We start from the raw sequence: 11,768 nt of genomic DNA on the forward strand, positions 1-11,768 counted from the left end.
GGGAAGTTGAGACAGGAAGATCAGAAGTTCAAGGTTTTCATTAGCTGCATAGCAAGTTGGAAAGGAAGGAAGGAAGGAAGGGAGGGAGGGAGGGAGGGAGGGAGGGAGGGAGGGAGGGAGGGAGGAAGGTGAAGGCAGTGGACATGGTGTTTGTTGCACACTTATACTCTTAGTGCTCAAGAGGTTGAGACAGTACAGATGTGAGTTTGAGGCCAGCCTGAGTTATAGAGTCAGTTCAACATAGTAGGACTTTGTTTTGAAACAAATAACATCAACAGCAACAAAAAGAGCTGAGACTTGGGAGCCCATATGCCTGAGTTGAATCCTGGCTCCTCCATTTGTGTGGCCATGAACCTCTGTATGCCCTGCCATACTTCAGGCTAGTTTATCTGTGACATAGAGGTGACACTGGGGCCAGGAAGGCTTTGATGCAAAGCTTAGGGGTGCACTTGGAAGGAACATCCAGGGCTTAGCTTTCTCTCACTTCCTCGCATCCTCCCTTCTGCTGCTCCACACTTCCTTCATCCACTCACTTATTCACTCACTCACTCACTCTTCCCTCTTTCATCCTCTCCCTCACAAAGGCAAGATCAGTTCCCACAGGTGACTCTTAGGAATAGGGACTTATGTCCTGTGGACTACTGCTTGAATGGCCGAATAGATGTTGCAACAAGTGGGGAAATCAACTGGTTGATGGATGAATGAATAAATAATGAGTGAATGAATGAGTGAGCTGACAAGGGGCTGACTAAGCATTGCATGAATGAAGTGAAGTGCTATTTTAACTTTCATATCAGGTCTCCAGGACAGAGGGGCTCAACAGTCGCTCACCTGGCCATTTTGGAAGTTTGATGGAAGACTCAGGATCCTCTTGGCATGGGGAGGGGGATGTTGTGTCCTCTGAGGAAGGAGAAGTAAATGTCAATTCAAGTCTGGTGGGTCCCCATGGGCTCCTGTCAGTATTGAGGGCATCCAGAGGACAGAACCACATGCCTGAGCCTCCAAGGCCAGGTTACAAGAAGACAGCTCAAGATTTTTGCAAGTTTAGAGTCAATTAAAGGCACATATTGAGTTGCAGGCCAGCTGAGGCTATAAAGCAAGACTCCGTCTCCAAACAAAGAAAAGCAAAATTGAAAGCATAGGATGCAACTAAAGCCTGGGCTTCTAGCTTCAGAAGGCCCAGTCATGCTGGATCTGCTTTCACACCCTAAGGATCAATAGGAGGCTTATGGCTTGTGGCTCTGCTCGGATGGACACACATGTTCCAGCTGTCGCCCAAGCCTCAGTCATACTCCCTGCTCCACTAGTCCTCATATACCTTCTCTCACACACCGTCTCTCATGCCCATCTGCTCAGGCAGCTCGGACTGTCTGAGAAGCATCCTCCCTCAAGCCCTCTGTCCTGTTCCCAAGGCTTCTTTCAGGGCCCCGGTTCTCACCCATCTCATGAACACGGGAAGTCAGCGCAGGTTCGGGCATGCTGGGTAGGTCAGCTGCAGATGGTGCAAAGGGGCTGATGGAGCCCAGCCTGTCTGGGGATTTGGGGAGGCTGGGGACAGTGGGGCTGACTAAAGGGACCACTTGATTGACCTGGGGCATCTCACCTACACCAAAGGAAAAGAGGAGTGTCAGAACCATTAGGAACTCATCTAGGAGTGCACTGGGTCACTTCAACCAAACTATAGAGTGTGAACTGAGTTTCCCATGGTAGGGGCACTGCATCTGTGTTAGAGGCTGACTGCCTAATCAGAACTTCTGTGGCTATGGAGAGCTAGAAGATTGCAGATCCAGAGCCAAATTGTCTTGAAGTGTCTTTAGTGCCCACCCCCATAGACATTAATTGCCCACCTCTGTGTTTGACCTAACATCTTTAAGACTGGTAAAAGTCCTTTCGGAATGTACCAGGAGATGATATTTCCACCAAATTAAAGGCTAAGAATGCCATCAGGTAGTGTCCAAGGACTCTAGCAGAGGTACCCTACTTTGCTGTAACCTGCCTGAGGTTTCTACCAATGTATTTGGAAGATGCCCTGATTTATAACTGTCTTTGTTCTGTTGCTATTAAAAGTTCATTTGCTGTTGCCATGTTGGGACGTGGTATTTGGAGCATCATGAATCTGTGTTCCTAGTCATGGTCACTCAGATATGGCTTCAGAATAAATGATCTCTTAATGCTTTTGAGGTGAGAGCTCAGTGAGTTTGGGGAGAGAGGGAACCTCCTAATGAAGACATCTCAGGATGAAACTGGCCAGGGGACTCTGAGTTACATCTCGTTCCTATCCGTGAAGTGGACACAGTCAGCTCACAGGGTACTCAGGACAGACGTTTCCTGGCACTCCAATGGTATGGTCAGAGCTTATCTCCCTACACATTAGAAGTTGCTCCTTGTGTCTGGGACACCATTGTCTTAAACAGAAGGAGGCTATGGACTGTAGTGGAAGCATCCTCCACCTCATCCTTGAGAGCCCAGACATGCCTTTCCAGGGCTTATTGGAAGCTTCTCAGTGTGGTGGGTCAACAGGCACCATTTAACTGATCAGAAAAAAAGGCAGATCAGAGGGAGCTGTGCAAGGATTCACCCAAGACTTTTCACATCACACTGAAGAGAGAGGTAAGGAGGTAGTTAATCCTGGAATCTCTTATTATTTAGCTTAATAATGAGTGTTCCTGACGTCAGAGTTTAAGAATAAAGCTGGGGGTATTTGTTTGTTTGTTTGTTTAAGGGCTGGAGAAATAGCTCCATGGCGAAGAGCATGTACTACTTTTCCTGAAATCCTGAGTTTGGCTCTCAGCATCCATGTCAGGCTGTTCACAACAACCTGTAACTCTAACTCCAGAGAGATCTGTCACTTCTGGTTGCAGTTGTGAATTCTCATGTGCATGTGTACATATGCAATTAAAATAAAATCTTTTTTTAAAGGAGGAAAAACTAAGGGAAGATGAAATAGTGACCCACAAGGGCTGCAAGACTGATCACATATGCAGACTACCTCAACTTCTGGGGAAAAGGAGACAGAGAAAGGTGTTCTGGGGAGGGAGGATTCATGAATAGGTACTATGTCACAATTCCAAGTGCCTACAATGGGAGAGAACAGGTCAGGGGGAGGGAAGGAGGGGAAACCCTCAGTTGTGATGTTGGCTTGCACACTCACCATGGTAGATCAGAACGCTGGGGAGCCCTGTGCCAGCCCCTGATATTTGCCAGAATCCCTGTGGCAGAGTGGGAAGGAGCTGGATGTGTCCGATGGGGAGATCCAAACAGTTCAGTGAGGATGTAGAGGGGGGCACTGCAGGAGACAGAGGTAGTGAGAGGGGACTATCTACAGCACCCATCTTTGTACTTCTGTTTAGTAATGTGGGGTGAATGTCCAACTCCCTCTCAAGGGGCTCTCATTTCTCCAGGAAGAGCAGTTGAGCCTGTCTTGCTCATGGTGGTGTCCCTAGCACCTAGCAGGTCGGCTGACAGAGACAATAAGGGGGGACAGGTGAAGAAGGCTGGCAGGAAAATTCCCCCAGCATGAGCTACACATGCTCTCCATCAGGGTGTGGGTGGGAAGGGACCTTGACGATGACCTGATAGGGGAGGGGGTTCCTGTTTCAGCAGGCCCTGTCTGGTGCTAACTCTTCAACCATTTGGCAGAAAAGAGGTGGCACATCTTCTCCAGGCCCTCAACATACCAGATGTCTGAGCAGCTCCCTCCAGGTATGTATGGCTGGGTACTGGCTCTTGATTGGACAAAGCAGGTGGTAGGTAGGGCATGGTGGAGAGGCTTGCTGGCCCCATCAGGAAGCTGCTGGTCAGCATGGGGACAACAGAGGGCTCAGCTGTGGGGAAGGAGTGAGTTAGAGGCTGGATGGGCCCCAGGTGTAGGGCAGGCCTCCTAGGACAGTAAGGATCTCTCTGTTGGCAGTTAGAGAAATGCCTGTCCCCCTGTGGGCCCCAAGTAAATGGGTTGGTCAGCTGCTGATCCATGCCAACCATGCTCAGCCTTTCCCTGTGGTTGGGCTCGGGGGCCTCCCTAGGGACCCCACAGAAAGAATTAGGAACAGACTGGGGAAGCCTATGACTGGGCCCATAGCTCCCACCTTCCCCAACAAGTCACTGAGCCCTCGGGAGTCCTAAGCACCTCCCTGGGCCTTCAGGCTCTGTCCAAAGGGCAGCAGTGGCACCATGTGCTCCCATGAGAGCAAATGCAGCACTCTCTACTGAATGGGAGAGCTCTGAGATGGGGTGGATCCTGCCTCTCTCATCAGGTTGGAGCTCCCTAAGGGCTGAGGCTACCTCTCCATCATCTTGGGGGATCTGCTAGGAGAGAGATTTGGGGTGAGATGAATCTCCCACCACAGTGCAGGGTTGTACCCCACTCACTCTCTCATAGCTGTGTGATCTTGGGCAGGTGACTTCACCTCTCTGAGCTACCTATTTCCTTCCCTCCTTTCCTTCCTCCCTCCCTCCTTTCCTTCCTCCCTCCCTCCATCACTCCCTTGGTCTCTCGTTTTGGCTTTCCCTCCCTTCCATCCCTCCATTCCCTCCTTCTTTCCTCTATGATGCTAGAATTCAGTCCAGAACCTTGTTCACAATAGGCATGCACTCTGCCCCTGAACTACTCCCAACCCCAATCCCTGATGTTCAGTGCCAGTTTGTGCTGCATTTAAGGAGGCTCCTTCAATTTAAGGATGCTCTCTGGACCACCTGCCCCTCTCACCTAGCTTCCTGTGCTTTGAGTCCATAGGGTGCTCTTCTGGGGAGCCTGCAGAGAGAACCCTGAGATTAGTGGGTTGAGATGTCCTCAACCATGGTGATTCCTTGGTTCCCAACAGGCCATGTGGCCTTGCCTGAAGACTTGAGAAACTGTGTCCCACTTCCTCCCTACTCCTCGAGGTGCTGGCCTATTCCAGTGTTTGAGCCCAGGTCTCAGCTACAAGACTCTTGGCAGGCAGGTGAGGGTAGGAGAGAGGCAAAGCCACAGAGCCACAGATCGGGTGAGACTAGAGCCACAAAACCACGGGAGCCAACTGCTCTGGGCTCTGCCCAGGCTGTCCCCACAACCTGCCATGGAGCTTAACAAGCCATGTCCCATGGAGCCAACTGTGGGGCAGCCACTCAGGGGTCCAGCTTGGGCCAGATGTGAAAGAGCCAGGATGCTGGAGGGCATGTAGCAAAGGGAGTCACAGGCTGCCATTTCCTGGGAAGGCACCAAAAGGAGATGGATAGATGGGTCACAGAATCTGCCAATGGGTGGAGCAGCTCAAGGTAAAGAGTCCCAGTATTAACTTAGAATTCAAGACCAGGGGAGATAAGCTCCCTCACAGAGGGACTCATCCCTTAGCTCAGCATTGAGAGAGGGAGTGAGGCGTGGAGGTGGGTTGGGTGCAGGGAAGGAAAGAAGAGGGGGGGGGAAGGGAAGAGGGAGAGAAGGGGGCAAGAAGAAAAGCAAGAGGAGGGGCCTGTGGGGTGGCTCAGTGGGCACAACACTTGTAATGCAAGCCTGGAGACATGAGTTCAAGCCCCAGAACCACGCAAAGGCAGAAAGAGAGAACTGAATTGGGAAAGCTGTCTGACATGGACATGCTCACTGTAGCATGTGAGTGCCCATACACAATAATAAGGAAAAGAGAGAGGAGAAAGAGGAGAAGGGACGGGATGGGGGGCATTCTGAGGACAGATGCTGTGTTCTCTAGCAGCAATCTAGAAATGCCCTTCCAGACATGGGAGGGGCAGAGTGAAATAGTGTGTGTGTTTGTATATATGTTTGTGTGTATATGTATAAGTACATGTGTATATATGCTGTGCATATATGTAAGTGTATGCTGATATGTGTGAATGTGTGGTGGGGGTAGAGCAGGTGAGTAGAGTATTTCTGACAAGGTTCAGAGGGAGTGGACACAAACTGCCTTTGGGGAGAGATGCTAAGGAAGGAATGAGGCTGGAGGCCAGTGTTGCCACTGTCCATTCTTTACACGTTAGAGGTACAGCACACACCAGATTTCCATGCCCACAAGCAAATAAATCCAAGCAAATAAATATACAGGGCCTGGGGATGCAGTTTAATATAGAGTGTTTGCCTGGCATTTAAAAGGCCTAGGTTTCATCCCCACAAAACACACACACACACACACACACACACACACACACACACACACCATGCATAGATACTGGAGAGCTATCTCAGAACACCATCTAGTCTCTCACAAGACCTGAATTTGATTCCCAGAACCCACATGATGACTCACACCCACCTGTAACTCCAGTCTCGGGATCTTATGCCCTCTTCTGCCCTCTGTAGGCACTAAATATACATGTGGTACACAGACATGCATGCAGGTAAAACATCCATACACATAAATATATATATATATATATATATATATATATATATATATATATATATATATATATATATATATATATATATATATATATATATATATATATAAAGGGAGAGCTTCCTGGATGAGGTGAGCTAAAGGCTTTAATGATGGGAAGAGAGGAAGGTGCTTCAGGAAGAGGGGCAATGGCAGTCTGCAGGGTCAGCAAGGCAGGGATGCCCTAATCAGCATGGCAAAGCCCCAGGTGAGGACAGACTGAGGAGGCAAGAGACAGGGTAGGGGGCTCAGAGAGGTTAAGTACCTACCTAGCCAAGGTCACACAGCCCATAAACAGCATATCCAGGATTCCAACCCAGTTCTGGCTGAGGCCATACCCATTGCTTAAAGAGACCTCCCTCAGAGAACCAAAAGGAAGGGGAAGCAGGACTCAGAGGTCACTGAGGAACAGGACTCAAAGCAGCCCACACAGGGGAGGGACATTTGTGCTTGAGATGCTGAGGCAGGGGTTGTGGTGAGGATGCAGACAGGAGTTAATGGAAGCAACTGAGATCACAGCAGGTTACAGAGGTAAGGAGGGACTAGATCAGAGAAAGGCCAGGCTGGGTCAATGAGGAGCTCACTCACGTCTCTTCCGAGGCCTCGGCCCTGCTTCTATAGGGCCCTCCACGCTCTCACTGAAGGCTTCCTCTGCTCCAATGTGCTCTACTTTGGAGAAACACCAAAGACCCACATCACAATCACAGAGCCCCCAGTAAAGCCACCATGGTCTCTACAGTGAGGAGGTGTGGCTGTCAGACATGTCTTCTGGTCAGGAAGAAATTGAGGCTGAGCCAAGATTAGCCTCCCCCGACTTACTGAAGAGGTCCTTGCTGAGGCCCTCCAGCTGGGTGTCCTGGAACACATACTGATCCAGTTCCGCTGCCAGGGGAGGAAGCATACTGTTAGTCAAAAGGTCTCCTGGAAGTCCTACTGTGCATCAAGTCTCAGGCCATGTACATAGGAGCTGCAACCTCCTGGGCCTGGTGCACAGTAGGGTCTCTATAAATGTTGCTGAGTATACATAAGTTGAGTGAAAGAACAGACATTGCCTTCCGTGTGCTTTTTGCCTTATTAAATAGGTAAAGTACGTGCCCATGAAAACATATCTACCATTATAAAGTAGCTCAAAGCAGAGCAGTAGTGTTGGCATTGGGGTTGAGTTCAAATTCTGTCTTTATTCTCCACTAGCTCCATTTGCTGGACAACCTTGGGCTGGTTACTTCATGTTTCTGGTTCCTGTTTCCTCATCTCAATGAAGAGAACAAATAGCATATATGATCCAGAGATGAACACAAATGGTTAGAAGCATGTTTAGAGCATTCAACACAGTAGCCTGTAGGCACCCCATAAATGATGGAGCTAGTAGGAAGACATTTTTATGGCTTAGAACTCACTATGTATGTGTGTTGTTTGTGTGTGTGTGTGTGTGTGTGTGGTGTGCATGTGTGTATGCATGTGTGTGCATGCGTGTATGTGGTGTGTGTGTGTGTGCGTGCATGTGTGCGCGCATGCGTGTGTGTGCATATGTGTGCACTCACATGCTCCAGTGCCATAGAATGTGTGTTGAGGTCAGAGAGCAACTAGCAGGAGTCAGTTCTCAACTTCTATCACCTGAGTCCTGGGCCTTAAACTCAGGTCATCAGGCTTGGTAGCAAGTGTCATTAACCCACAGAGCTATCTGGCTGGCTCTGAATCTCTTTTTAAAGCTGGACGTGCCTTAGCAACCTGCTCTATCTCAGGCACTTCCTTTTTAGGTTTAAGTCAGGACTTGGAAGTGTAGACACATTGGCAGCAGATTTCAGACCTGCTTCTTGCCATCTGACTCAGCCTTGGGCTGCTTCAGCTCTCTCGACCTCCATTTCCTCGTCTGTGAGCAGGAGGTTTTCACATCAAGGACTTCATTGATGGCTGCAAGGCTTCTGTGTGGTCACGAAGTGTAGCAATTAACATGCTGCCGGTGTCAGCTGCTGCAATGCCGCACTCGCTGGCTTAGGTGCTGGGGAAAGGTATGTGGCGTGGGCTTTGTGGAAAAGAGGAGCAGAAACCAGAAAGCAATATGGAAATGGAAGTGTAGAGCTGGATGTGCATGCCTATGATCCCACATTTGGGAGGCTGAGGCCTCAGGATCACCATGAGTTTGAGACTGGTCTGGGATACACAGTTCCAGGCCAGCCTGGGCCAGATATGACCTTGTCTCAAAAATAGAATAAAACAAATATAATACAAAAAGCAGAAAGAAAAGGAAAGAAAGGAAGAGAAGTACAGTAAAGGATGTGATTGGCTTGATAGTCATCAGGGAAGGAACCTAACTCCCTTAGTCCTCCCTCCTCCCTTCCTCCCTGCAGTCCTCCTCTTTCAGCCCTAGCTGCTATCCCTAGCTATGATTTTGGTGGGAGGGATTTTTTGTTGTTTGACATGACCTTCTCCGGCCTCCACCCCCTTACCGATGTTGGCATAGGCCTCCCGGGTCTCTTCATCCCCCTCCATGTCCTGCAACAGCTTGCTGAACTGGTCACAGTTGATGGTGTCTGTGTCTGGCTCTGGAAGGGAAAGCCCTAGGATGAAGCCTGGGAGTCTGGAAAGAGGGGTGATGAGGAAGGAGGGGTGATGAGGAAGGAGGGGTGATGAGGAAGGAGGGGTGATGAGGAAGGAGGGCGAAAATCTCCAGTCAATTATCAAGGGTGGGGAGCTGTCCGTGGTCCTGACGCTTGCTGACTGTCTCAGCCCAGAGGGATGGAGGCCGGGAGAGGCCCCAGAGAACAAGGCCCACCTGAGTTGAGCTCGATCTCCTCCTCCCCAGCCAGGTCCATCTGGTCATAGAAGTGGTAAAGGTGTAGGGGGTCGGCATCGCTGTTAAGGAGCTCCAGGTAGCTGCCCTCCGGAAGCCCCAGTTCCATGGTGGCACACAGACTATGGCCTGAGTGGAGAGACACACTCAGATATCTCACAGGTGGTAAAAAGGCAGAGAATGAATGTCCACTACTGTTGAGGGCTGGGGGACATGAGCAAAGGGGCACCAGGCACTGAGACAGAAGTTTGAACTGCAGCTGTGGGGCCTTAGGCACATGACTTACCCTCTCTATGTATCTGTTTTCTGCAGACATGGAGAAGGAAAGCCCTGTGGAACCTTCAAAGGCCAGAGGTCACCCTGTGTAGTGTGATGGTCCCATGGAAGCCTCCAGTCAAAGAAAGCTCATTATGTCTGGTGGGGGGCATCAGAGAAGGGCCTCTCCTCTCCCAGTCTGGATCATCACGCCACACTAAACCTGCTTCCATTCACACCCAGGTCTCCTCAGGTATGGGGTTAGGATTTCCCAATGCCTCTGGGGCCATGCTCCCCATGTTTTTGCTTGCTTGGGAATTCCTTCACAAGTCTCTCACATAGACCTTCTCCTCTGCCAACAGTTCCAAAAGGGATGGGAGGCAGAGATGACCCTGGCCACCCCAGTGTGAAGAAGGGTCCTCTTTAGCTGCCCTAGCTCAGGGCAGATGGCTCAAGCCATATGGGGTTGTCCACTCAGCTTCCCACCTGTAATGGTTAACCTTGATTGTCACCTTGACAGAATTACCCAGGAGACAAGCTTGTAACCATGCCTATGAGGGAGTTTCTACATTGCATTGACCGAGGTGGGAAGAACCATCCTAAATGTGGGAAACACCACTCCATGGGCAAGGAGTCCAGAACTGCGCCAAAAGGAGAGTTTGAGCAGCACACGGGCGTGCACCTCTCTCTGCTCCCTTACTGCAGCTGCCTCGCTCTCCTGCCACGCCTGCCTTACACAATGGACTGTTCCCTCAAACTGGGAGCCCAAACCAAGGCTTCCTGAAGCTGTTCCTACAGAGTAGTTCACTGCAGTGAGACTGACGCAGAGCCCTTCCCCACGCCTGCAGCACATCCCACACATGCCAGACTCTTCCCTCACCTAGGAACTCCCAGATATCCTGAGTTCCTGGGGTTGGATGACAAGCTTCACGCATATCACCCCTCAGGTTTCACTCACATCTTAACTAATCATGTTCCTGTCTCTCAGATGAAGAACCAGATTAGTGTAATGGGTGGCAGGCCACATCCTGTCCTGCCACCAAGGGAGGTGATGTCACTTGAGAAGAGAACACATGGGTGACAAAACAATTTCCTCTTCTGAAGAAATGTCTGGGCACACCAGAGTGGGAGCTGCCTTTTGGTGAATGGGCCTTTGGCAAACTGCCCTTCCCTGAGGTTTCCACACCCACCTGAGAGGACACACCGGTGCTTTCCACCAAAAGCCCTTTGGGGACATTTCCATCCCCCACAGTGGAGGGTTTGGGTTTTGTGGGTTGTTGTTGTTTTATGTAAGGGTTAATGATCATTCTGTGAGATGAAGTGTTCAGTGAATTGAAGATTTAAAGGTTCCCAAAGTATCCATAAAATGACAGCATAAAAGTCAAAGTATAGGCAGCTCCAAGTGTGGCGGCAGCTGCTGCTGTGGTCCAGTTATGAAGATCATGATATTTTTATGTGCACATGTCTGTGCATGTGAGGGAAGTGCCCATGGAGGTCAGAAGGTGTGGCGGCCCCTGGAGCAGGAGTGACAGGCAGTTGTGAGCAGCCTACTGTGGGTGCTGGGAACTGAACTCTGGTCCTCTGGAAGAGCAGCAAACACTATTAGCACTTGAGACACCTCTCCAGCCCCATATGATTTTAAAAATGAACAATACTGTGTTTTTACCACCTTGTAAGCTGTCTGGAATTGGGGGGGGGGGTGTCCAAGAGCTCATGGAAGAAGAGGATCTAGGATTGGGCAGGAGGCAAGTGCCATAGATACAGGAGGAAATGGCTTCAGCCTTTGTGCCTCAGAGTGTGCAGACAGCTCAGGAACGTACCACAAAGGAGGCTGGCAGAAACTGCTAAGAAACTGCTGGTCTCATTAAGACTTTCACTTCCTTCAGGGGCTTCGAGTGATCACAAGAGACTGAAGGGGACCCGAGGCACACAAGTAATATTGAGACACTAGGGTGTGATGTAGCTCAGTGTTAGATCACTTGCCTAGCATGTGAGTGACCTTGGATTCCATCCCCAGGGCACGCAATGCACTTACACACACACACACACACACACACACACACACACACACACACACACTCCACAAAAAAGCAGTGCTGAGGGCTGTAGAGCTTAGAAGGGAGCAGACATTAGAAGGTCTGGACATTTCCTCTGAAAGCAGCAAGACTGGAAGACGCATGTCTGTTGAGTTTCACGTCAGGAGTTTCTGGAAACACTGCTATTGTTCAACTCTAGGTTGGCAGGTTGAAGTATGGCTTCAAAACTGAGCCTTGAATCAGGTCCATGATATTAGTGGTTTTATTTCCCAAGCTAATGAGTATATTTGAGTGTGTGTGCACACATGTATGTGCATGTGA

General features: G+C 49.9%; 2 protein-coding genes across 2 annotated transcripts in view; one reads left to right on the top strand and one right to left on the bottom strand.

The window, feature by feature from the left end:
* Nucleotides 1-9,277, bottom strand: part of Ciita (class II major histocompatibility complex transactivator) — a 28,187-nt gene extending 18,910 nt beyond the window's left edge. The window contains exons 1-8 of the mRNA XM_036198370.1: nucleotides 9,139-9,277; nucleotides 8,813-8,908; nucleotides 7,185-7,247; nucleotides 6,954-7,034; nucleotides 4,706-4,750; nucleotides 3,152-3,286; nucleotides 1,439-1,603; nucleotides 832-900 (exon numbers count right to left, since the gene is read on the bottom strand). Coding sequence (XP_036054263.1) covers nucleotides 832-900; nucleotides 1,439-1,603; nucleotides 3,152-3,286; nucleotides 4,706-4,750; nucleotides 6,954-7,034; nucleotides 7,185-7,247; nucleotides 8,813-8,908; nucleotides 9,139-9,265 — 781 coding nt within the window. The 5' untranslated portion in view covers nucleotides 9,266-9,277. The remainder of the gene's footprint in view (nucleotides 1-831; nucleotides 901-1,438; nucleotides 1,604-3,151; nucleotides 3,287-4,705; nucleotides 4,751-6,953; nucleotides 7,035-7,184; nucleotides 7,248-8,812; nucleotides 8,909-9,138) is intronic.
* The window catches only part of Dexi (Dexi homolog), a 46,010-nt gene extending 35,103 nt beyond the window's left edge, over nucleotides 1-10,907 (top strand). Inside the window, exons 4-6 of the mRNA XM_036198369.1 lie at nucleotides 3,640-3,702; nucleotides 9,469-9,664; nucleotides 9,932-10,907. The gene's annotated coding sequence lies outside the window, so the exon portion shown is untranslated. The remainder of the gene's footprint in view (nucleotides 1-3,639; nucleotides 3,703-9,468; nucleotides 9,665-9,931) is intronic.
* The last annotated feature ends 861 nt before the right edge of the window (nucleotides 10,908-11,768 follow it).

This window comes from Onychomys torridus, chromosome 8, assembly GCF_903995425.1.
Source record: "Onychomys torridus chromosome 8, mOncTor1.1, whole genome shotgun sequence".
NCBI lineage: Eukaryota > Metazoa > Chordata > Mammalia > Rodentia > Cricetidae > Onychomys > Onychomys torridus.